Source organism: Erythrolamprus reginae, chromosome 2, assembly GCF_031021105.1.
Source record: "Erythrolamprus reginae isolate rEryReg1 chromosome 2, rEryReg1.hap1, whole genome shotgun sequence".
Classification (NCBI taxonomy): domain Eukaryota; kingdom Metazoa; phylum Chordata; class Lepidosauria; order Squamata; family Dipsadidae; genus Erythrolamprus; species Erythrolamprus reginae.
In genome coordinates, this window is record NC_091951.1 from 77,411,642 (window position 1) to 77,439,003 (window position 27,362).

The 27,362-nt window shown below is 39.6% G+C and overlaps 1 protein-coding gene across 1 annotated transcript; it reads right to left on the reverse strand.

Moving 5' to 3' along the window:
* Window positions 1–27,362, reverse strand: RUVBL1 (RuvB like AAA ATPase 1). The gene is made up of 11 exons (XM_070738391.1): window positions 27,105–27,362; window positions 26,828–26,914; window positions 23,090–23,222; window positions 18,972–19,123; window positions 16,807–16,896; window positions 15,850–15,999; window positions 11,128–11,191; window positions 9,766–9,964; window positions 7,708–7,810; window positions 1,442–1,533; window positions 1–518 (listed from the first exon to the last, which is right to left on the reverse strand). The coding sequence occupies exons 1-11, from the start codon at window positions 27,243–27,245 to the stop codon at window positions 359–361; spliced, it is 1,371 nt and encodes a 456-aa protein (XP_070594492.1). The 5' UTR covers window positions 27,246–27,362; the 3' UTR covers window positions 1–358.

Here is a 27,362-nt window from a genome sequence, read left to right on the forward strand (position 1 = left end):
CAAAATTAGTAATTTTTTTAATTAAACATCTCCACAATTTTAACACAATATTTAAAAAATAATATATTCTGTTTAGATATGCATACAGGAGCAATCAAATTTAAAACATAGCCAGAAGAATTTGCCAGAGGCATCTATTTCATACAGCACAAACATAAGATATATCATATTACTACAAACCAAGATATCACCATATTCCCTCTAAATAATTAGGAACAAAGATTTGTTCCTACTCTAAACAGGTAATTTGATATTTGAGGTTTTTAGTTCTTTGAGATAATTTCTTCTGCCTCTTTCTTTCAAGAACTTGGAGAATGTATAAATCAGTTCTGAATGCTAGAAAGCTGAACAAATGTCTTTACTTCATGTATTTTTCCTGTTGATCAGCCAGGACTTTTGCTGAGGATTTGGCATCATAGAAGAGTTCATTTATTTCTTCAACATGTTCTTTTTCTATGCTATCTTTCCCATTTATTTTGGCTAGCAGATTGGCTGGGGTGAGTAACTGCACAGCATACCTATAGCCAAATAGTAAGAGCAATGATCAAATAAACATGCCAATTATAATTACAAACAAAACAAAATTTCTCATGAGACATATAAAAATATTTATTATAAATGCAGCAGCTTGATCTCCAGATGTTACCAATATATTCTGTGGTTGGAAATATCAAAGACTTGGGCAAGGCACTAATTATGGAATTAAGAGTTACAAAAACAATTTGCAGTAGACACTGATGCGACAACCTGTGAAACACAATTTAAAAATCTATGTCCTTTACTGCAGAGAAATAACTGCAGAAATATAGAATCCATGTTCACAATTATGATATTTTTACGGTAAGCAATAATTTATGTTCCAAACATCCTAGCTGTAATGTAGATTTTATGTTATGTGCAGTGGCTGTGTTACTAAAAGCAAGCTGAATCAGTAACTCCGTGCAATGATCTTTATAAATCAATTATCAAGAAGTATTTTGATTTCGCACAATATTTATCAAGGGTTGCAAACATTTCAATAGTCTCGTATAATTTGGAAGTTAAAGTCTTCAACAATCACTGGAAGCTACCACAGATGTACAAGTTGATTCTGATTACTTAATGAAAGAATTGTAAAATGCAATGGGAAAAAATGGAAGCAGGATTCCCTTTATTAACTATATGGCCTATTTTTATAGAATACAGTATTAGTTTCTGCAATTATTTCTACTACTTTTCAGTTGTAAGTAGCTGTTTGGCTAACAATTGCTGGATTAAGGAACAGAAGTAAGAAGACTAAACGTGAAATGTCAGAGCAGCTCTAAACTTGGTCATTATTGTGGATGAGATATTTCACCAGATGTCCTACGATAGTTAGATGAATACTAGCTGTCTCTTCCTGTCCAACTTTATCTCACTTCCAAACTGAATTTCATTATATATTTATATTTTTCATGCTTACCTTAATGTGGTTTTGGTGCCAATTTCCCCAAGATGATTCAGTGGTTCCTCACTAATATTTATGCTCTCTGTTTGGGCTCGAAGTTTTATGATCTAACGAGGGGGGAAAAGAACAGGATAAAAATGCATTTATAATACAAATGGCCTTTTGGGAAAAATGTCTTACATTTAATATATGGCATATTATAGCCTCCTGGGTTTATAAAATCTTTCATATATGTTTTAGGGGGCAGTTTATTTTAATTCCAACTTTATATCCAATTTGAAATATGCAGTCTTAGTTTCTTTAAACTTATAATTGGAAAAATACTAGGGGGAATTCAGTGATAACTTTTTGTATTTTTAAAACATGAAAGAAAATGTACGAACTGGCCAAAAAAACTACAGTGTACCAATTCCCACTTGAGAGTACTGAGCAGCCTAATTTCTTTTGAAAGTCCAGAATTGCTCTTTTTCAAGGCTCAAATGCATATCAAAGTTTTTAGCATCCTGATAAATAAGATGGTTAAAGATGTAAGAAATTTTTGTCTGTGAGTGTCACCTACGCCCACACAAAACCATTCAGATAAATCTAATCTATTGTGAACAGTCTCCAACTTGTACTGGTTTGAAGATCTTTATGAAGTTGAAAAAGAAGATATCGCCAATAAGTCTGAGTACGGACGGCTGTAACAAAAAAAAAAAGTGGCACTAGGCTCCCCGCAGCCCGTATTACCAGCTGAGTGATAAGGGGCAGACTGGATAATGATGTTGTGTTATAGTGTTGAGATAACTGCAACTGTGAGTCTCATATAATACAGGTATTTTTCACTTTGGCAGCTTTGTAAACAAGATATCAAGAAGCACTCGTTTAAATTAAAGCCATAAAAATGCAACACCAAGAGAATCAGAACGTGGAAGAGGAGACGAGGGGGGTGAGCCATGCAATTGGGGATTGATACAATAAAAGATATCTAGATTATAAGGTATCTTATTGAGGTTTCTTTTTATAGTGTTCATCACTGACGAATAAAGATTAAGAAATCATCTTCCTATTATCTAGACTTTTGCTTTCCTTGTGAAGAGTTAATATCTCTCATTCAAAACTGAACTCGGTTCTTAAGAAAAGCAACAACCCCCAAAGTAGATGGACCTTGAAATTCCAACCACAGTGATTACATTGATTCTCAGTTGGAATTTTTTTGAGCCATAGTCCAAAACATCTTAAGGCAAATTTACAGAAATTTCAAAAAGGGCATGTGATGTACTGTTTCACAATTCTTGGATTTATTTGAACGGAAATAACTCTTTCTTCTTCAGATTCTAATTCTTAAACCAGAGGGTAACCATTCATTGGCTAAAAACTGCACTTTTTTGGTGGGAAGGGGGCCTTTTATATCAGAGTAGTGAGAATGGAGTCATACCTCATAAAACAGCTGGGCCTTCACAGACATTTTAAAGATTTGCAACAACATTTTAGTTCTTTCAACCTCAAATATTAGAAAAAGATGCCAAAAATCTTTGGCGGCAAACCACCAAATTTTGGAAGAGGGATCTCAGAATGGAATATAAAAGTACAAAATGTAAATTGACTTGCTCACTTGTCCAAAGTTGTTTGAAGATTTAAATGCAAGACTATAATTTTGGCACATATAGGCTCTTTTTAAAAAATGACAATTAATTCCAGCAAATAATTTCCATACAGAAAAAAAAAGCACATTCGCTCCTGAGATCAACAGTGAGGCACCTGAACTGGCTGCCAATTAGCCATCAAATCATGCTCCAAGTTTGGATTTTGACAAACAGTTCTAAATAACTTGGTACCACCACTTCTGGGGATGATCATTGAGAAGTTTCACAGACAGTAGCAAATCAGGAAAAAGAGGCAAATCTTTTTATCTGCCCTCAGAAAGGTTTTGCTACTCTCAAAATTAAAAAGGATCCACAACTATTAGATCTGTCTTGGAAGATCTACTTCCTCAGCCAAGATTTCCAAATATGGATGGTTTTGCTTTCATCCTTTTCACATTCAATTTACATAGCTCTTTCAAGAGTTTAAATTTACTGTTAATATATTTGATTTTAACAGAGGTTTTAAACTGTATCAAACCATAATAAAAGTATATGGAGGTAGTATATAAGTAAATATTCACTATAAAAACTCTATTCAGGCAGGTCTGAAAAAATAAAATAAGAATTTAGACTGTACAATAATTAATAGTTTGCCCTTTAAAATGGTATTAATCTATTATCTCCATTTGGTTTTTCTTTTTAACAAGAGTAAAGATATCTAGCAATTTCAGTGTCTCTTCCTATGTCTTCATTTCTAGTCCTCTGAACATGTTTAATGTCCTTTGCAATATGCTCTTCCAATTCTTTTGATTGCTTCTGAAATATGATGCCCAGAACCCAGCACTCTACCCGAGGTAGAGGTTGACGAATTAGTTATGGAAGTTTTGCTTTCAACTGAAACAATCAACTTTTCGGTATTTGTACTAAATAGAGTGAGTACATCCAGGTTTCCATTTTAAATTGTTTAGGAAGAATGCATAGAACATTATATTTAATTTAAAGTAAGAACATATTGCTTTCATGAAGTCAATTTCGCCATCTCACCTCCCTTGTTATTGACTGATTAATTTAATCAAACAATACAGAAGCTCATCTTCCAAATTCTTTCAAAAGTCAACAGTTCATAAAACAGACTTTTCATCATTTAACAACCCAGAGAGGAAGATTCAGTGGCAACCTAATGTGATATATAATTTATAAATGTTCACAGGAAAGACTGACAAATTCTATCCAAACCAAAGCTGCCTGAAGTTATGCAACAATATATTTATCATCCGCCATGCCTCTGAAAAAGCAAGTCACAATATAGAATGCAATATAGGAAAACTTGAATTGATTTTCTTGAGAATGACACCACTTCTGAATTATCTTTATATTCAGATTAAGGCCTCTTTGACACCATCTGTACCTTGTGATCATTTCTGGTATAATCTACATTATTCTGTCATATATAGAAAATCATCTCAAATATCAATGCTATTTTTTTTGAAGCAATACACAAAAGCCTCCTTATACTAAAGGAAATGAGGCTGTACTGGTATATTTACTTTCTATAAATGCTTCTGTTCCTCCTTGGCACTTATCCAGCAAGAGAGACTATTATCTGGTGACAATGCTTTCCACCACTGACACTATCTCTTAAATAATACAAAGAATTGACATGATAAACTGCAGTCGCTTCTTTATGTGTCAATCCATAGTACAGAGACACTAATGAGGGGAATCTTTGACCAGATATTTCATAATAACATTCAAGAATTATAATCAATGTTGCACACACTACGATGGATCTGAGGATTTCAGAAATATTATTTTGTATGTTGGAAAACTGTAAAGGGCAGATTTCTCTTGGAAAGCGTTAACAATGGCTGTCCTGTTCTCTTTAGTTCAATTTAATAATGGATACACAAGTACTTTAAGGACCTAAAGGCAGAAAATGAACTCTAGGAATTTACAAGTTCACACTCTTCAAATAGGGAATACCCATGTAAGCATGGGTAGTGCTTTTCCAATCTTAAGAAAGATGAAGTTTTAAACATGGGTATTCCATATTTGTGTGCCTAGGAACATAAATATAGTTGAAGATAATTATTAGCAACTGTTTTGTTAATGCAACTCCCCCACTTTAATGTAAGTAAAAATAAAAAACAAACTGGAGGTCTTTGCAGATTCATCTGGTGTACCAATATGGATCATATTCTGGATCAGGAGGCTCTACTGCTAGTCGCTACCTAAACTGTTTCTTGGTTTGACTATTGCGATGCACTCTGCATGAGACTGCCCATGAAGACTACTTGGAAGCTACAGTAGGCGCACAATGGGGTAATGTATCAGTATCTCACTGTGCCATGTGACTCCTCTACTTCATGAGCTGCACTGGTTATCAATTAGCGTATTTTTCAGACTATAACACACACCAGAGTATAAGATGCACCTTAGTTTTGGGGAAGGAAAAGAAAAAAGCTGATTGGCAGGTGGATTGGCCTCCCAGAATACTCCCAATCAGCTGTTCCCAGAGGTAAATTTTAACAACGGATTCATTGGTTGTGAGGTCTGCTCCTTGCTTTTTTCCACCTCTGAAACTTCCATTTCAGAGGCTTTTTTTTTGTGAAGCTCCGTTTCAGAGGTTTTTTTCAGCTTCTAAAACCTCCGTTTCAGAGACTTGGGGGGGCGGGCTACATTCGGAGCATAAAATGTGCCCAGATTTTCAACCTCTTTTCGGGAGGGAAGAGAAAGGTGCATCTTATACTCCGAAAAATATAGTAGTTATACTCAAGGGTCTGAGTATAAATCTTTACAGCTCAAAACATGGATATCTCCAATGCAGACTGTCTACTAGTGCTCATCTGGTAAGATCTGGCAGCATTGGAACACGCCAAGTCCCACTGCTAAAGTAATGTCCTTAAAACCCTTCAAGTAACTCCTTAAAACCCACCTCTGTCGTCAAGCGTGGGGGAACTGAGACATCTCCCCCTGCCTATGTAGTCCTAGTGCATGATATGACTGTATGTATGTTTTTTATATTGGGGTTCCTTGCTTTTAGATTTTTAAATGTATAATTGTTATCTTAGATTTTAATTATTAGATTTGTCAGTATATATTTATTTATTTTATTTATTTATTATTTGGATTTGTATGCCGTACAGTGGTACCTCGAGATACGAGTTTAATTCGTTCCTGACCTGGGCTCTTAAGTCGAGCAGCTCTTATCTCGAACGACTTTTCCCCATAGGAATTAATGTAAATAATTTTAATTGGTTCCAGCCCTCAAAAAACTCACAAAGTTAGTCTAAATTATGCAGAAAGACAAGTTTTTAATGAAGAAATGTACATGTACATATAAATGAATAATGAAGTTTCTTTCACTTAACTTGTAAACTTTCTTAAACTTTTAAATTTACATATGTTCAACTTCTCTGCCACCCAATCCTGTAGGACAGAGGTCCCCAACCCTTTTTGCACCAGGGACCGGCTTTAAGCGATCAAGAGAGGAATGGGATAAATGAATGGACGGAGGGTGGGAAGGAAGGAAGGAAAGAGGGAAGGGACAGGAACAGAGGAAGGAAGCAAGGAAACTTATGAAAGGGGAGAGTAAGAGAGGAATGAGTGAAGGGAGGGAGGGAAGAATGTGGGAAGGAGAAAGAAAAGAAGAAATAGAGGAAGGGAAGGTAAAAGAGAGAAAGAAAAAGAGCTAACTTCCGCCTTCAGCTTCAGGAGACAGCTGCGAAGCCGCGCGCATGTTTTAAAAGGTTGCAGCCGGCCTGGGGGGCTCGGGGGGGTGCTGGCAAGCCCCCCAGGCTGGCTGCAAGCACCCCCCGAGCCCCCCAGGCCGGCTGCAACCTTTTAAAACACGCGCGCCGCTTCGCAGCTGTCTCCTGAAGCCGAACGCGGAAGTTAGCGTTCAGCTTCAGGAGACAGCTCCTTGGCGCTTGTATCCCGAATTTGGGCTTGTAAGTAGAACAAAAATATCTCTCCCCTCCCAGCTCTTATCTCGAGTTGCTCGTAAGTAGAGCAGCTCGTATGTCGGGGTTCCACTGTATTTGTATTGTTTTTGTCACTGTTGTGAGCCGCCCCGAGTCTGCGGAGAGGGGCGGCATACAAATCTAATTAAATAATAATAATAATGATGTCATCTCATGGGACTTTGGAGATGGGCCATCTTTCAGCCTCCACTCTACCTGGGACAGCATTCCCCTGAGGGCAACACAATACCCACCATAATGTCCTGTATTAAATGACTGAAGACATGGCCATTTCTATAGACCTTGGGAATAAAGTGAGGGATCCCCCAATTTAATTTGTTCAGTCAAAATCAACTAGATTTAACTAGATTCTGTAACTGTAGCAAGGTTTCCCTGACATTGGCTTTTAAGACTTTTTGTATTTCCCCCCATTTTCTGTTTTTCATTGTATTAGTTTAGTATTGTATATCACCTAGAATTGTTGTGGTGATTGAATTAGTTTCATTTTTAAAAAAGCAAATATGAAGTTCAAATATATACTCAAGCATAATTTTCAGCCAAGAAACTGACTTGTTCATACTTGTGATTAACAGTATAGTATGCTAACAAATAGAAAAACCTTTGAAAAATAACATTCAAAATGACTTGTAGTCACATTTTTATAAGAATGGGCTACTTCATTTTACATTTTAAAGCGAAGTACCATAAAGTCATTTGTTGTCCATTACCCAGATGTTATATATGAAAGAATTACCTGTTTCATTTCTTGTGGTGTATATAACATGGTTCTAATTATCATTACCCGGTCCAGAAGATCCAGAGGTATCCCATGTGGAGAGATAATATCTTCTGTCCCCCTGAAAAAGTATAAAAGAAAGTTTAGGCTTCTATATAACATCAGCATGCAATTAAAGTATTGACCTCCTTCCTGCCAGACAATTATTTACATAGCCGAAGGGGGGAAAAATGGGAAAACTTCATTTCTCCATTAGAGGGCACCCCAGTTTCACATGAAACATCTTTCATTTCAGATTATTACTTAAAAACCTTGATTCTATTTGGGGTTGATATGACAGGATGGGATAAGGAATGAGAAAGTGACTAGCGCTCAAGCGCAATAATGTATTTTTCCTTCCTTAAAATGAAGAGGAATTTATTTCTAAAAATTAAGAGCGCATATTCTTTTTATAAAATGATACATGGGAAATTTCAGATTGTAATAGTCTCCATTGTAGGAGGCCAAAATATATTCTGATAAAGTAGGTGGAATACCTAATTCATAGAATGTATAGAGAAGAAACAAGGCTATATGCTTAATAGAGAGAAAAAAGGAAAATACGATTATCATTTCTGAAATGCCATATTTCTGTGTCATGATAACTGTAGGATTTATTGTTTTTTTAGTGCGCAACTCAATTTAAAAAGAGCACATAGTTTTAAGAACAAAGACAGGCCAAAAATTTTACTGTTATTAAGATTTTGCTGTAGCTATTATTGGGGTAACTGCTGCTGCTTTATTTCTAATATTTGGAGTTAACATTATAATCTTATTATAACATTATTTAAATGTTACAATAAAAAATAGAGAAAGCATAAGATGTACAACATATAGAACAATGCCAAAGAGAAGGAAAGGGCAGATATGGTCACAGGAAAGACACCAAAGTATTCTATTCTTTTTTTCCTTGCATTCTCAACCTTTCCTTCTTGATGTAATTTTATTATACTACTTATAACTTATATGTTGCTTTGTGAACATTGTTTTTCTTCTATCATGAGGAATTGAACAAAATTTAACTAAAAATTCAAGAGAGAAACATAATAAAAAGAAGAAATACATTATTTAATGTCTTTGCTTCACATGTTGCTATACCTGTAAAAAACATGATGAGCTGTGAAAATATTCAAGCAAACCATGCTTATCATCGAGGAGACATTTAAAAGCTTTGGGGTATCACTAACATATGAATTATGCAATAAGTCAGAATTTACAAGCTCTTGAAGCAATAGGGATATAAAAGTATTTCCATCCTAAAATCAAGTACTAACAAGAAGACCAGAGTAAACCAAATCACTAATGAGCTTTAGTAATCAAGGAAGCATATTTGTCTTTTTGAAAGTTAAATCCTGACACCCCAAAGATACCAAATAATTTTTCTTGATTTATATCATATACAATGAATATGCAAAAAAGAAGGCAAAATTTAAATATATAGATGAACCCTCAAAGATTTTAGATAAATTTAAGCAATTTCAAAAATGATGGCTAAAAACCATGCCTGATGTTTAGCAGTATAGCACAAAGTTAAATCTTGAAAAACAACTCTGATAATGCCTAAAATTAGCATAAACTATTGTTGTAATTATACATTAAACAGTGCAATGCCAAGACATGCTTTAGTTAAATACGCACTTAAATATATTTCATAACCTGTACATTGCATAATGCAACCCCAAAACTTATTTCAATTTAAAATAATTTGAGAAGCAAAGACAAAAGCTATCAAGATCAAAATGAAATAGGCTATGAAAAACAAGCAAGTCAAAAACTGAAAAACAGGAACAGGCGGGTACAGAACAGTCAGATAGCGTTGATAGTGTTGAAATTTACTAAACAGCATATTGAAAATTCATCTGGGGATCGAAAAGCAAGGCAAATAAACAGAGTAAATTTGGATAGCTGGGTATGTGTCACAAGAGAGGAGGAAACCCCTTCCCCTTGCGAATTCTTTAAGAAACCCACTAAATCTTGATCACTGCAACATGAAATTTCTCTCTCCTACAAGGAAGGACTAAGCTTCAAGCATCATACCTGATTATGCAATTTCCCCGGTTGGAGGCAAAGATGACTATCGGAGCAATAGAAGATTCCAATGCTCGATGCAAATATGTGAAACACTCAATATCCAGCATATGAACTTCATCTACAAACAGTACGCCGGGGACTAACTCTGCAATGCCTTGATCAATGTATTTATTCACAACCTTGTTGATCTCACCTCGAAGCTTGTCTGAGTGGAAAAAATACAGCAGACCTCTAGATATCATTTCATCAGTATTCTTTCCCCTAAATTATAGACCTGTAAAAGTGTATCTAATGTACAAGACCATTTATTAAAATTACATTTAAATAAATGACGCCAAGCATTTATTCATAAATATGATGCAATCCAATAAATGCTATGTGTTAACTTTTGGACTCCCCCTCCCCCAAAAAATCTCCAATCATTTTGATGAATCTAGTTTCTTCACTTTCACTGTTATAAACAGTATTCTGTGAGATACTGGTTTTTTTGGTTTAAGACTTCTGGCAGCAAAATAAACATTTATACTAGTAAATTTGCTAACCCACAGATAAGCCCGTAGCCGATGTTATTTGTTACCTGCCAAAAATTCAGGATTTATTCATTTGTCTATGCTATTTCCAATACTGTTTCATATAGGATCTGTCTCTTTCTAGTTTTGGTGAAAAACTTTAAAACAGGTGAAGTATATTATTAATGAATAATACTTTTTCAAACTTCTCATTTTTGAAGCATTACAATTTGGAATAATCTCTTGTAATGTTGTCTTTTAAATGACAATGTGGATACAAAAGTAAATACCAAATAAACCAATTCAAATAAATATTTATTAAAAGTAGCCCTTGAGTGATTATTGGAATTGAGACTGGAATTTCTAACAAAGTGTTGTAAAGTAGGATATCATGGAACATCACTTAAGTGATGGCAATCCTTGCAGTCCCTGTTGCCATTGTTAAAAGAAAATTTATTTATTTAATTGGATTTATATGCTGCCCCTCTACGAAGACTCATTTGATAGTTGAAAGACATTGTTTGGTTCGCGTTTGTGCAGTTCAACAAACGTCTTTGTAAATAGACTCTTGTTCATTTCAAAACCTTTGTGTTTGAGTTTTAATTTGGGGCTAATTACTGGACGGCTGCCGTGCAAGTATTAAAGAACAGTATTAGATTGTTATTTCTAACAATTACACTTTAATGATTAAATCTTATTCAATTGTAATGATCCCTAACAATACAGACCTTGTTTCCTCTATGCATAAAGATAACTTTTTCTTTGCCTCTTTTAAAAACTTAACATGATGCATTAATGTATCACCAAATTAAATGGAATCACTTCAATAAGAAAAAGATGAGAAATATATTCAGAGCACCTGTGATTTCAGTTTTCTTTGGTTTCATTAGTTGTCCCATCATGGAGAGGATGTCTTGTCCACCCTACAGAAAATTGATTTGTGAATTAATGAAACTTTTAAAAATTCTAACATAATTCTAATTCTGTACACTGCTTGTACAGAAATATTTATTAAGAATGTAAGAATGTTGAGCTAAATATCAAGTTTTCAAGTTCTATATATCAACCAATTTCTAGTCACTCATAATTATTTTAAAATTGATAGCCTATATGAAAATCCAACAATTACATAGGTGCATTTTCATATAGACTATCAATTTTGACATGGACTATCAACAGCATATAAAGGGACTAATTTGTTTTGAACATATAACATCCAAATACAGTCATACCTTGTCTTACGAACCTAATTGGTTCCCGGGGGAGGTTCGTAAGATGAAAGGTTCCCATAGGAAACAATGTAAAGTCAATTAATCCGTGCAACAACAAAAACCCCCCCACAAAAAAACGCTGTCGCCCAGCTGTCACCTTTTAAAACAGCCCGGGGGCTTCTCAGCGGCCTCCTGAACGCCGAACGCCAAACCCGAACCTCCGGGTTCGGCATTCGGGAGGCCGCCGAGAAGCCCCCCGGCAGTTTTAAAAGGTGACAGCCGGGCGGCGGGGCTTCTCAGCGGCCTCCCAACGCCGAACCCGGAAGTTCGGGTTTGGCGTTCGGCTTCGGGAGGCTGCTGGGAAGCCCTCCGGCTGTTTTAAACGGTGACCAACCGGGCTGCGGGGCTTCTCAGCAGCCTCCCGAACCCCGAACCCGGAGGTTCGGCAAAAGTTCAGGTTTCAGGAGGCTGCTGGAAAGCCGCGCAGCCCGGCTGTCACCTTTTAAAACAGCCGGGGGACTTCTCAGCAGCCTCCCGAAGCCGAACGCCAAACCCGAACTTCTGGGTTCGGCTTCGGGAGGCTGCTGGGAAGCCCCCCCGGCTGTTTTAAAAGGTGACAGCCATACTGCGGGGCTTCCCAGCAGCCTCCCGAACGCCAAACCCGGAAGTTCGAGTTTGGCGTTCGTAAGACGAAAAAAGTTCGTAAGAAGAGGCAAAATTTTTCTGAACCCCGGGTTCGTATCTCGGGTTGTTCGTAAGACGAGGGGTTTGTATCTTGAGGTACCACTGTATAATGGAAATTTAATCAGTGCTACTAGGACATTTTAATTTTATTTGTATAATTTTTTATTATGCAACAAAGTACCATATACAGATCAAATGATTTGAATCCTTTAAATCAGTGGTCCCCAACGTTTTTTCCACCAGGGACCAGTTTCAGCAAGACAATTTTTCTATGGCCCAGTGGGGCGGAAAGGGGCGTGGTTGGGGGCGGGATTAAGCATGGGGGTGCTGGTCCTCCCAGCCCCTCTTTCCCGCCATCGTCCTGTGGCCGGCAGAACCTGCCTCCCAAGCCCTGTTGCCCAGCGGGAGCTTAGCGCTGGAGAGAGGGGGTTAGGCTGGCCCTCCTGCCTCCCCCCAGCCAAAAACGCAAAAGCGCCCCGCGGCAGAAGCCAAAAGAGGCTTGAGCCTCTCGGTCCTTCCCGCCCCTCTGTCCCATCCATCGTCCTGTGGCCGGCAGAACCTGTCTCCCGAGGCCTCTTGCCCGGCGGGAGGCGAAGCGCTGGAGGGAGGGGGTGGCGGCATGAGGGCCGGCAGCTGCTGACTCCACGGACCGGTGCAACATGCCCCGCGGCCCGGTACTGGTCTGCGGCCCGGTGGTTGGGGACCCCTGCTTTAAATTATCTCACTGCTATGAAACAACAAAATGAGCTGACGTTGGGAGAAAAAAACCAGCACATCAGACTCTCATCCATTACCATAGCACCCCCTTTTTCAAGTCTACACTGATAAATATTCATTTATGTAACTAGTACCTCTGTACCTTGCTGTGATCATGAGGGGAACATGTTAATCTTGCATTAGAGTATGATTAAAAGATTCTATGTCCTGTTCCACATAACTGTATTGTAGAGTAAGGGATTTGACATTCAAAAGATTTAGCAGTTTCCATTAAAATGATGGTTAGAAAAAAATTGTTCATACTCAGGTTTGATTACAAACAAAACAGTGTTTTGTTGAGCCTTTAATCCTATATTTAACTTTTGTTAAATTTGTATTAAAACGGGATAAATATGTGCATAGAGAGACTATATTTTTCAAAGACATCTTGCAAAAACAACCAGAAAACACTTACATAGAAGCTGTTTGTGCACTTGGGAGAAAGTTAGGGTTGCTTTAAGTATTTGGCTGATTATCTGGATTCCTTTCAGTCTGGTTTCAGGACTGGTCACAGCATAGAAACTGCTTTGGTCGCATTGATGGATGATCTCTGGTGGGCCTGGGATAGGGAACATTTCTCTATCCTGGTGCTCCTCAGCCTCTCAGCGGCCTTCAATACCATCAACCACGATATCCTTCTGCAATGGCTAGAGGGATTGGGAGTGGGAGGCACCATTTTATGGTGATTCTCCGCCTATCTCTCCAGTTGCTCGCAGTCGGTGTTAGTGGGGGGGGGGGGGCAGAGGTCCACCCCTCGGCCTCTCCTTTGCGGGGTGCCGCAGGGTCTGTCCTCTTCCCCCTACTATTTAATATCTACATGAAGCTGCTGGGCAAGATCATCTGACGGCATTGGGGTGAGGTATCATCAGTATGTTGATGATACCCAGTTATACATCTCCACCCCATGCCAATTCAGTGAAGCAGTGGATGTGATATACCGGTGCTTGGAAGCTGTAAGGGTCTGGATGGGGGCCAACAGGCTCAAGCTCAACCCAGACAAGACTGAGTGGCTGTGGGCATTTCCTCCTAAGGACTATTCTATCTGTACGTCCATTGTTCTGGGGGGAGAAACAATGACCCCCCTCAGATAGGGTCCGCAACTTGGGTGTCCTCCTGGACCCACAGGTGAACCTTGATCACCATCTCTAGGCTGTGGCCAGGGGGGTCTTTGCCCAAGTTGGTGCACCAGCTGCGGCCCTATTTGAACCAGGAGGCTCTGTGCAGTCGCTCAGGACCTCATCACCTCCTGTCTTGATTACTGCAATGCACTCTACATGGAGTTACCCTTGAAGAGTGTTTGGAGACTCCAAATTGTCCAGAATGCAGTTGTCATGGATGCACCTCGGTACAGCCATATAACACCTATACTCCGTGAGCTGCACTGTCTTCCTATTAGTCTCCGGGCACAATTCAAGTTGCTGGTTATTACCCATAAAGCCCTACATGGCTAAGGGCCAGATTATCTATGGGACCGTCTATTGCCACATACCTCCCAGAGACCAATTAGAGCACACAGAGTTGGCCTCCTCCAGGTCCCGTCAGCTAAGCAATGTAGGTTGGTGAGATTGCGGGGGAGGGCCTTCTCTGTTGCCGATGTCCGTACTGTTCCCACCCTATTGGCTTTCTGTAAGGCCACGAAGACCTGGCTATGCCGGCAGGCCTGGGGGCCCTAAATCAACAACTAGCTTGACCACATGTATGAATTTGTATGAAAGGCAAGTATGTGTGCTGTTGAGTTATTCTATTATGAGTTTTAATTAGGGTTTTAGAGCTTAGATTGTATTTTTTGACTTCTTTTTATTGTTTTTGGTAATTTATATTACAATTTGTATTGTAAGCCACCCTGAGTCCTTGGGATTGAGCGGCATAGAAATCAAATAAAATAAAATAAAATTCTCTGAACGGGAAATACAAGTTACAAATCATCTCTAAGAATCTGAAGAGCCCAAATATTCTTTCTCTCTCTATGTCAGCATACAATTCAAGAAATAATAGGCTTTTTTAGGACACAAACACACAGAGAAAATAGCTCTTTGGCAGAACCATGAGGTTGAAGCAAAACTAATACTGTAATTATAAAGGAGAATGTTCTTAACAGTTTTGTTGTAGCAGCCTGGTTGTTTTATCAGTCAACAAATGAATTTACTGTTAACCAGGGTGATAAAAATCGATGATTTCTTTAAAATAAATTTATTATAAACGTATTTTTATTAAAATAGGATTTTTTATTTTTTTAATCAAATTTATTTAAATAAAATGATTTTTATTTAAGATACATTATATCAGAGTTTGTTGCAAAAAAAATCAATTTCCAGAAGCACAGATGACTGATTCAGCTGGATTCATTAACTTCTTTATAAACACACACACACAATACCACAAGTAGATTATTTCTTCATGTAAACACAAACAGGAGAGTTAGCTTCATTTCAGCACAGCAGACAAGCACGGAGTGGACAGAGTCATACCCAGTGTTAAGCTTAAGTTCCAGTTTCGATTCTCTGCACAGACTCAGAAGGGTTTAACTATCATTGGCTGACTTAGTTGCTATGCCTTTTCATTGGCTGACCTTGTTAACATGGCTCTCCCAGTTCATGAATATCTTAATACATTAACATTTTAGTTTATTCATCATGAAATGAAGATTAGTTATATAGCAGAGAGGGGCAGCATACAAATCTAATAAATTATTATTATTTATTATTATTATTATTATTATTATTATTATTATTATTATTATTATAAGGTTGTATATTCTGCAATATTAGGACTGTTGGTGAGTCAACAGGTCAGAGGAGGAGCCGCTGTGGAGCAGAGATGACAGCTGTTCTGTAAAAATTATGATTTAATCGAGTTGATTTCAATCAAATCCACCCTGCTATTATTATTTTTTTCCCTTTCTGTATGAGCATATAGTTTGCCATTCGTACCTGAGGCCGAGCATTGGCTACATCCAAATCATGCAGTGTGACATCCTGGATAATTTCTTTCTTCTTGTGCACATCACCCTTTGGCAAGGGAACATATTCTTCAGCCTCAAGGTCAAATTCAGTAGCATAGGTATCACACCTACCTTGCCTCTGTGGAGAAGGATTTAGAAATCATGCATACTATACTTACAGTTAGTGTTATTACAAATATTCAGAGAGTGACATATAGGCTGATAAAACAAAGGTCTTGTTTTATAGTTATAGCTCTGGTTGAGTTCTGAAAATGCCAGTCTTGTCTTTGAAAATGAAAAGCTGTGAAATTCTACTGTCAGGACTTGTATTTTTTCCCCTTCTACTTTTCTGGAAATGAAAATGGAGTAAAGGAGAAATCCAAATAATTTAGTAGAAAGTGTAGAAATCATTTTAGATTCCTTTGGACATGGATGATTTATTGTTTGATGCAAAATATTATGCTTGTCCATTAAGCACCAAGCATCTCTTTATACTACATTTTAAATCAGATAAGAGCAGCATGCTAACTAATGCAGCATTTCCTTCTAGATGCATACATCTCATGACAAAAAAAAATATCTACAGGGATAAAGATTAAAAGCTCTATGCATTCTTTATGAGCATGACTGAAGTTACTTTAAATCTTCTTGCCATGCTTTTACGAATAAGAAACACACAAGTTTCAAGTCAAGTATTAAAAATCAGTGAGGAAGCATTCATTGCAATTGTAACCCAGGGTCTCAGATAAAATTACCTTATTTATGAATAGCATTACTGCTTTCTTTAGCGGTGGCATTCATGTAAGAAAAAGAGATTTTATACTTCAAGAAAAAGGTAACATATACTAGAAGGGATTAAGGTTGTTAGGACATAAGACTTTTTACCAAAGGAGACAGGAAGGCAAGTCAAAATACACAGAGCTTCACGGCTACTTTCTTGCTTTACCTTGACAGCTCCACTATTTGCTTCAATATAAATTACATCGCCAGCTTCTACCCTTTCCTTTTGCAAACTTTCAAATATGCTGGGATCCAACTGGAGTTAGAGAAAATAAACAGTGATTAACTACATTAACATCAAAAACAGACAACCTGGTTTTATAAAAATCATGTTTGATTCTACAAAAAGCCATCCAAGAAGCAATATTTATAGTACTGGAAGAACATGCTTTAGGAATTTAGATTTATCTACGTTTAGAGTGAGCTAATTTGTCAAATTCAACTACTATTTAGATTGATTTAATGCAAACTGTAATTATAATATAAATACTTTAAATTCAACATTATACTGTCACATTCAGATGGTATTTCAGTTGCTTTTACATATTCTTCTTATGCCCTCATTTAAACATCAGATACTCTGGAGAGGTAAAACTCCAAGATAAAACTGTGGTTAACGTATCATTTAAGCCCTTCTGATTAATTGGCTATAACTGATTCATAGCCACTATCATGTAAGCTACAAAAATGTACAAAACACACTAGCTAAATTCACACAAAATGCTAACCTAAAAACTATGTCTACTTTTTCACTCATGTCAAAGCACCTTTTTAAATGGAATTTTCCTTTGATTGCTAATGACTGATTTTAAATGTTTTTACAGAATATTTAACTTTTTTGGGGGGGGGGGGTGTTTAACATATATATACATATTATTGTAAATTATTGTGAAATATTGGTAGCTGTCAAATTATCACCTTTTGTAGGGGTGGGGGGAGGATATGAATTAAGCCATGGTGATCACCATTATCCCAAGCCACAGACTAGGAAGAAGGCCGAGGTGTTTAATAGTAGTCACCCTATATGGCTCACGGCCGGATTATTTACGGGACCGTCTCCTGCCACATACCTCCCAGAGACCAATTAGAGCACACAGAGCTGGCCTCCTCCGGGTCCCATCAGAAAAGCAGTCAGAGAGGCATGACTTCCTCACGCCCATGGAAAAATCTAAGAGCTGAGGGGCCGCAGTAGGTAGAGTGCAGTACTGCAGGCCACTAGAGGTCCTCTGGAGGCCGGAAACAGCCTGTTTCCCAACTTATGGTGGGTCCAGTAGGGTTGTGTTTCGCCCTCCCAAGTCTCCAAAAGCTTTCCTGGAGCCAAGGGAAGGTAAAAGTGGCCTCCCCCATCCCCCTGGATGCTCTCTGGAAGCCAAAAACGTCCTCTCGGAGCCTCTGTGTGAGCCAAAAATCAGCTGGCCGGCATGCCATCTGAGCCGGGTGGCACAGCAGGTAGAGTGCTGTACTGCAGGCCACTGAAGCTGACTGTAGATCTGTAGGTCAGCGGTTCAAATCTCATCACCGGCTTAAGGTTGATTCATCCTTCCATCCTTATGAGGTGGGTAAAATGAGGACCCGAATTGTGGGGGCAATATGCTGGCTCTGTTTATAAAGTGCTATTGCTAACATGTTGTAAGCCGCCCTGAGTCTAAGGGGAAGGGCGGCATAAAAAACCCGAATAAATAAGAAATAAATAAATAAATAAATTTTAAAAAATGCAGAAAGAAACCCTGTGGGATTGCTGCTTTAGAGTGCACAGAAAAACTTCAGTTTACAAAGTCCAGTGCATTCTTGCCCTTTTTGGAATATTAGTCAATATATGCTAGCCATATAGAATTACGTTTTGTTGTTTCCATTTCTTTTTTCTTTTTCAAAAGGAAAAGGTGGGAAGAAGTAACTTGGTGCACAGCGGGACCGGTGGTAACCAATATTTTAAGTCTCTGGCAATATTGAACAAAAATACTTAGAAAAAGCCCCACTGGCCTTAACAGGCTCACTTTCAAGTGAGTATGAATAGGATTTCAGTTTAAATGAATTATACAGCTCTTGAGAAATTATTTAGCAATTTAAAAGGTCACCCATCAGAAGAAATGTTTATTTCAACTGCTTCTCTCAATGGAGGATAGACAGCATCTATAAACAAATGTGCATGTGCCAAGCTAACTGAAAGATAATTGAAATTTCTAACTAGATCTTATATCCATTTGCAGAATAAACCTATAAAAGAGAAAAGTAAATAAAAACTTCCTCAAAACCGCTGTTTCCCTTTCTTTTTTATTCATAAAACAGAACTATTAAGAAGTTGAGGAACATTTGAAAAATGACCATAGCTACCTTTAGCTGTTTAGTTCCTTTTGCTGTTTTGAGCCCAATAATGACATGACTAATGGTTTTGCCGTATCCTCCCATAGGATTCTCAGTTTCACAGGGAGTTAATTCTGTGACTTCTCCTTCATAAACTTCCTTGGTTTCTTTAATTCTTAGTCCTGTAAATATTAAATATACAAGTTATAAGCTGCCATTTTTATTGGAATGTTCCAGATGGTCAACATCTCCAGATAGGCTTGTCAATTCAATGGAAACCTTTAAGGAAAATAAATAATATATTCATAATAATAAAAATTCAAGTAACTATGAAGAGGTTTAGGACAAAGAAAAAAAAGTCCTATTTCTCTGCATGCCCTCTCTGTTAACAAAATAATCAAACTTAGTTTGACAACAAACCCAAGCATTGGGGAAATCATGAAAAGGTATAACATCTTTATAACACTATTTCTGGATGCAACATCACATTGTTTTTCATTACCATTGCTATTTCTGATACTTATCTTTTATATTTTCAGTACTTTTAAATTCAAGTTTAACTGGTAAGAGCTAAAATTATATGTTGTTTGTAATATTTGTCAAAATTAATTGCTATTGCTTATCCCAAGGATCGACAAACCCAGGCGCCTGGTCGCCAGTGGCGCCTAGAAAATGTTGTCTGGCGCCTAGAAAATGTTGCCTGCTGTACTGTATGTATACAGCAGTGTTTTTCACGAGGTGGCTCCTGCAAGTGGGAGCTCCAGGGCTGAGGCTTCAGCCCTGGAGCTCCCACTTGCAGAAGCCGCCCCCCGGCTATTGCCCGCCGCCGCCGCTACCCGCGCACCCCAAAATACCCCCCCTGCGTGCCCTTTTCCATGGGCGCGCAGTCCCCATTCCCCTGCCTGCCTGGGGGGGGGGGGGCGGGGGCGGGGAGGCGCCGGCAGTAGAAGGCGCAGCCCCCGCCCGCCCGATCCGCTCCCTCTCCTCCTCTTCCGCTGAAAGAAACGCGCGGAAGCTGCCTGCTTGAGCCTCGCGTTGCTCCACCCCGCTTCATCCTGCTTGTCATCCTCCGTTGCCAGGAAAGCCGGGTTTGTTTTCCGTGAAAGCAGCGCGCCTTTTAACACGCTGCTTTCCTGCACCAGCGACGTTTGGCTGCCGGGGGGGCGGGGAGGAGAAAATCCTCCCCCCCCCCAGGAGCAGCAAAAGCCTAAGCGGTGGGGTGCGCCGTTTGCCTTCCGGCTCAGTCGCAGAGGCTTTTGCTGCTTGTGGAGGGGGGGGGGGGGTTGGCGGTGCCGATGCCAAATGCTTTCCCTCCGCGGTGGGGGGTGCAGGGCAGGCGCAGTCAGCCCCAGGAGACAAAGATGGAATGAGAGAAAGGAAAGAGAGAGAAAGGGAGGGAGAGAAAGAAAAAGTGAGAGATAGAAAGGATAGAAAGGGAATGAGAGAAAGGAAAGAGAGAGAAAGAGAGGGGGAGAAGGAAAGAGTGAGAGATAGAAAGGATAGAGAGAAAGAGGGAATGGAAAGAGAGAGAAAGGGAGGGAGAGAAGGAAAGAGTGAGAGATAGAAAGGATAGAGAGAAAGAGGGAATGAGAGAAAGGAAAGAGAGAGAGAGAGAGAAAATAAGAGAGAGAGAGCAACAGAGAGAGAAAGAACAAGAGAGAGAAAGCATGAGAGAGAGAAAGAACAAGAGAGAGAGAGAAAATAAGAGAACAAGAGAGAGAAAAAGATAGCAAGAGAGAGAGAAAGCAAGACAGATAGGGAGAGGAAAGGAGAGTGAGAGAAATGAGAACAAAAAGGGGAGAAAAAAGGAGAAATGAGAAAATGATTGAGGCAGAGAATGAGAGGAGAGTGAAACAAAAGAGAGAGAGAGGTGATTCTTGAAGCATATGGTAAAAAGCACCCAAATAATAAGAAAACCCCCCCAGCCCACACCTGTTTTTGAAAAGGATAAAAGAGAAAAAAACCCCAGCCCTCAACTGGTTTTGGAAATGGTTGGAGTGTGTATACATACACACACATAAGGGGGGGAGAGAGACAGGGATGGAAAAAGAGGAGAAGTGAGAGGGAGAAGGAATGAGGGAAAAAGGGAGGAAGAGAGAGAAATGAGAAACACGAGAGAGAAAAGGGGGAAAGACAGGAGAAGTACCCAGAAATGAGACAGTGGTATAAATTTCAGGAGGGATGATTGATGATTGACTGTATTTATAAGGGGATGTTACATGGGATTGTATATATGAGGGGGTTATTTATGTATGTATGTATGTATGTATGTATGTATGTATGTATGTATGTATGTATGTATGTATTTATTTATTATTTATTTATTTATTAGATTTGTGTCATTTTGGTTGGTGGTGTGCCCCAGGATTTTGTAAATGTAAAAAATGTGCCGCGGCTCAAAAAAGGTTGAAAATCACTGGTATACAGTATATTTTTCCCGCCTTGTGTTTACGCCCAGAAATGGTACATCTTGGCTTCCGTAGCTCCGCCCATCAACCTCGGAGCGAGCTGCTTTCCCAGCGTCCCCTGCGCTTGCGTGCGTCTCTCCCTCCCCCCCTTGCCTCCATTCCGCCTCCTACTCGAACCCCTTCACTCCCCCCCACCGCACACAGACGCTCCGATCTTGGCCGCTCACCCGCCTTCGGAGAGAAGCGGAAGCCCCTCCCCTCCCGGCGTGAGGTTTTGTTCATTCCTCCTCCGGCCGCGTGCGCGGTGACTTCCGACCAGTAACCCCTCCTCCCCCCTCCCCCCCTCACCCGCGTCCCCGGCCCGGTCTCCCTTTCCTTCTTCTCTGTTTCGGTTTCTGACTAACGGTCTCCCCTCGGATCCCGACGGGAGTACAGCAGAGCCGGCTCGGCGGAGCCAGGCCTGCGCCGGGGGGGAGGGGGTGAAAGCGATGTCAGGTGGAGACTCGGCAAAAAACCAAGTTTGCTTAAAAAAAATTCTGGCTCCTAAATTTTTTGGCTGGCTCCTAGATTCTGAACAACTTTGTCGACCCCTGGCTTATCCCACTGTATCATTTAGGAAATTCTTAATTTAAGAGTGAAAATATATGTAACTGTATAAGAATTTTTTAAAAAAATTACACTACTGGCACTAAAATAATGTTTGGATTACCAATGTTATTTTAAAACATTAATAACTTCTAAAAGAGAAATCAGCCCAGTTCAACAGATGTAGAAAAAATTCTGTCACTAACATCTAATACTTGTTTGGAAGCATCTCCATCCTAACATCCAGAGAATGTGAAGTATCAACAATATAGCTGGCTGTTAAATTATTGCTATCTCTAGCAATGACAAATGCGTTTGACACAGGTTTCAACTGTTGGTTCAAATTTCCAAATCTGACAGGTTACTCTTCATCACATCAAGGAAATATTGCAGACAGTGCTCTCTCCATCTTTGAACTCTCTCTCCATGAACCCTGCCAATTTAATTGTAACTTAAAGACTATAGATGATTGAAAGTCTCTTTCTTAGAGAAATCAATGAGTCACTTTTTTCAGCTGCAACAACTGATGGAAACATTTCTTCACTTTAATGCTACTGAATACTTAGATGATGGTCTGAGTTAAATCATAGAGAGCCCAGGGGAAATTAACAGATGTCGGACACAATAATAAAACAATTAAGCTATATTTGAGCAATGCAAAAGTCTAAAAGGAATAGTGATATCAACTGTCAGCAGAGAGTAACTTAAGATTTTAGGTGCAAATGTTTGTTCATCAAAAGGAATAACTGGAAGTATAAATTGAAACTTAAATATATATTTCAGCTAATAAATTCAATTAATAAAGATAAAGTTAATTCCATGAACAAACTACCTGTAAAGCCCCTTAATCAAATTTATTTGTCAACACACTCAGTTAGACTGAAAAAAGTATCGTTTGTACTATTTTTGACTGGCTTTAGGTAACATATCATAATATAGAAAACACCAGTTCCTACAAAGACACTAGCAGACAAGTCAATCATTGGGCAAGAACACATCAAAGAGAACAAATGTGTCCTTACAATCAAAATAATAAATGCTGCACACTGAATATAAAAATGTTGAGTTGCACATAGATTTAATAAATGTATAAATCCTTACACACACACACACACACATTTTTTTAAAAAAAATTTTTTGCTGTAAGTCTCTTACCAATTGCTCTTCTGAAATTTTCCATCAAGACTTCAGTTTTCTTTATTTCAGTAGAATATACCTCACTTCCAACCATAGGGCAAAAGGGAACCTTACTTCCCAGCTCCTGAGCAATTGCAAGAGCTAAAGCAGTCTGAAGACAATGGGAAAAGAATCACAAACATACATAAATATTCCATTACCCAACTAAAACTCATTTAAAAAATAATCATCTGATTTTAATTTAATTTCTATAAAATAAATACTCTGGCTTGAATCCAGAATTTGAATTCATCTTCTACAAAATATTTTCTATATCATTTCAATATAACCTGAGACTCAGAGCTCTTTTGGAGCCCTGAATTAGAAGGGAACCGACAGATAATGAATGGATCTTTGCCTGTTCTTCTGGTGGGTAACTGTTGTGGCCCACCAGCAGCCCATGCAGCTGATATTGGATCCTGTTTAAGAAAAGGCTGACCTGGTGATGTGCCAGGGGCCTATGCAGCTGGCACCCAAGTCGGACAGTGAGGAAGCTGGCGGGGACTCAGTGGCAGAGTCAGGGCCTTTAGAACCTCCAGGACCCTATAGCAGTGATGAGAAAGAAGTTTCGCCTATTCTTAATGCACGAACGCACAGAGCTGCCAAAAAGCAGGAGTTGTTACTCCAGAGAAGGTCTCCTTGGGAGTAAGACTTGGGGCTAATTGGCCATTCCGCTAGTCTACTTAAGGAAAGCTGGGGCAGTTGAATCTCTGCAAGAAACAATGTTTGAAATTGGTGTGTGTGTCTATGGACTCGTGTCTGGAAAATTTCTGCTCTTTTTATCTGCTTTGGTTTGTTATTTGAAGACAACTCATGGGCATTTTGCCAAACTTGTGAGCTATCAAAGACTAATTGCTATTTTACAACTTTCTGAACTTATGCCAACTGTTAATGATAACTAATTAATAGAATAGAATAGAATTTTTTATTGGCCAAGTGTGATTGGACACACAAGGAATTTGTCTTTGGTGCATATGCTCTCAGTGTACATAAAAGAAAATATACATTTGTCAAAAATCATAAGGTACAACAATTAATGATTGTCATAGGGGTCAAATAAGCAATCAGGAAACAATCAATATTAATAATAATCTTAAGTATACTAGCAACAAGTTACAGTCATACAGTTCATCTTTTGCAAGAAAATACTGCCTTTAAGTTTGTGTGTATGTGACCTCTACTAAGGCAGTTATTAGTAGTGTTGGGCGAACCCATCGAAGTTCGGGTTTGGTGGGTTTGGCCGAACTTGGCGGCAAAGTTCGGGTAAGTTCACCGAACCCGAACCCCAACACTTCTGGCCCCGCCCTCCCGTAAACCGCCAAAGCAGCCCGCGGCCGCCTGTCTCCTTTTATTTCTACGGAAAGGGCTTGGACGCCGCAGCTGCGCCTCCTCCTTTAATTTCTTTCGCCACCATGCGCGCGATTATGTCAGTTTCCCCCGTGAAAAAGCAGAAGATGGAGTCAGCGCTGGAGCAGCTCAAGCAACACACCACCATGGTGGCCAATGACCGTGGTGGCTGAGCCTTTTCCGTAAGAAATAAAAGGAGACAGGCGGCCACGGGCTGCTTTGGCGGAAGACGGGAGGGCGGTGCCTATATCAACACAGAACCTTCCCCCCTCCCCTTTCCAAAGAGCGCCGGGGTGAGCTAAGGCTGGGCAATGGGCGCAACAGGGGGGGGGAGAGCCACGCCGCCCCCGAGCCCAAAATACCCGCCCCGGTGCACGCAGCAGCTCCCCTGCCTTGGATGCCCTCCACTTGAGCTTGGTTTCCTCTCCCCCTGGCAAGAAGGTGGGCTGCTCAGGGTTGATGGGATTTCCCCGCCTCGGGAATGGCGCTGCAAGCAAAAGGGGGTGGGGAATCCCATTTGCTTGCCGCCCATGCTGGGATTCCCGGGGCGGGGCTTTGACGTTACGGCAAGCAAATGGGATTCCCCGCCTCCTTTTGCTTGTTCAACAGATCGGAAGAAACCAGTCTGCACAAAAGTATCAAGAAAAGGAGACTTAATGAATGTGTAGCTATTTAATAATATTCTTAATTTCACACTAACAATTAGGATCATCCAACATAGATGAAAGCTCTACATGGAAAAGGAGATGCCAGATGTTCAATCTGGCTTTGCAAAAGGCCAAGGAACAAGACACACAATCCACCATGGATAATTGAGAAAGCCAAAGATTTCCCAAAACAAATACATGTCTGCTTCATTGATTATAGAAAGGAATTAGATTGTGTCATTTATATCAAGTTATGGAATGTGTTTATGAAAATGGAAGTCTCAGAGTATCATAATTCTCATGTGAAATCTATCCCAAAATCAAGAAGCCAGTCAGGACACAATAGGAACACTGGCGGTGCAGTGGTTAGAATGAAGCATTTCAAGCAAACTCTGAAGTTTGATCCTGATAGAACTCAAGATTGATTTAGTTTTCCATCTTTCCGAGGTTGGTAAAATGAGGACCCAGATTGTTGGGAGCAATATGCTGAAATTGTAAACAGCCCAGAGAATGCTATAAAGCACTATGGGGCAATATATAAGTCTAAGAACTATTACTATTGAAACAAAGCTACATATTTTCATCTTAGTTATTCAATTTATATATGGTATATACCTAATGAGGAAGCTGGATTGGAAAATGAATGTAGTTTCAAAACTGGAGGAAGAAACAGTGCTAACTACCTTATGCTTCTGATGCTACTCTGACTGCTGAAAATGCCAATGATGTGAAAACCTTAGTGATGAAGGTCATGGAGTACACTGAAAAAAAAAGCTAAGGTAAATGTAAAGACGACCAAACTGGTAACATAAGTGGAGATATTGAAGATATAAATAACTCCTGCCTTTATGATTGACTATCCACTATACAGGAACTAAGTACTGGAAGTTTGGGCAGGCTGGAAACAGGCCCTGGGAGCCTGGGCAGGCTGTTTTCGTCCTCCCAGGAAGTCTCTAGAGGGACAGATTGCTCTTACTTGCTGCCACTGGTGCACTGTGTGCACAGCTTGAGTTGTCTCACATGCATGGGAGCAAAAAATGCCAAGAATTAAATAAAAAAGATGATGTTGCCCAAAGGTCTGGCACCTGAGCATCTTCCACTTCTTCTCTCTACTCTCTTCTAGTCTATCTTCATTTCCTACTTCCTACTTCTTTTACCTTCTCTTGAGCGCTTCTCCTCCTTACTCATATCATAGTTGACAGGCTGGAATTTTCTTCCCTACTTTTAATCTAATAGCACCCCATCCTAAAATTATTATTATTTCTTTATATTGTTCTATGTCCATTATTCTGTATTTTTAAAGATACCAGCCTACTACCATATCATAGGTATGCATTCTTTCCCTAGTGCTACCTCTACTGAAATGTTAACCATACCACTAAGGGTATAATACCTGAAAAGAAATGTATTTACATATTATCACACCAGGCACTTAGGTAACCACTAATATACACTGCTCAAAAAAATAAAGGGAACACTTAAACAACACAAAATAACTCCATGTAAATCAAATTTCTGTGAAATCAAACTGTCCACTTAGGAAGCAACACTGATTGACAATCAATCTCACATGCTGTTGTGCACATTCAACTTTGTAGAGATATTCAGTGAGAATATTTCACTGATTGAGATATAGGATGTGCTGTGTGAGTGTTCCCTTTATTTTTTTGAGCAGTATATTTAGAGATCAGCTAGGAAACAAATGAAGGAAAATGTACCTTACCTTGCCTGTCCCAGGAGGTCCGGCCAGTAATACCGCTCTGCCAGCCATCTTCTTACTTCTGATCAATTCCACAATGATACCACAAGCCTTCAAATAAAATTGCAGTTAGTTGGAAATTTCACCGAATTTGATGCAGCATAAGGATCAAGTTGGGGGGGGGGGTCTCTCTCTCTCTCTGCCGAACATGGGACCCGAATGAGGATGCTGAAGTGAAACAGGCGCTAGTGATGGGGAAAAACCGAATCCTTTGCGGAACAATTTCCCAAACCCCTCTTACCTCCCGCGCGTTCTCCTGCCCCACGAGCCCGGCTGCCGCTGGCTTGGCCGCCCCGCTGTCGTCCAGCCCCAGGCCCTTGACATGACTGTGGGCCGCGATACGCTGGGTCTTCGAAGTGCTTTTCACCTCCTCGATCTTCATTCCGCTGGCGGCGATTAGACTCAGTCCGTCCCTCTCAGTCGCTCTCGTGGAGTTAACGCCAGCACTCGCGTGTTGCCAAGGTTCCCGGCGCCTAACCGTTTCATTGCCCGCCCCTTG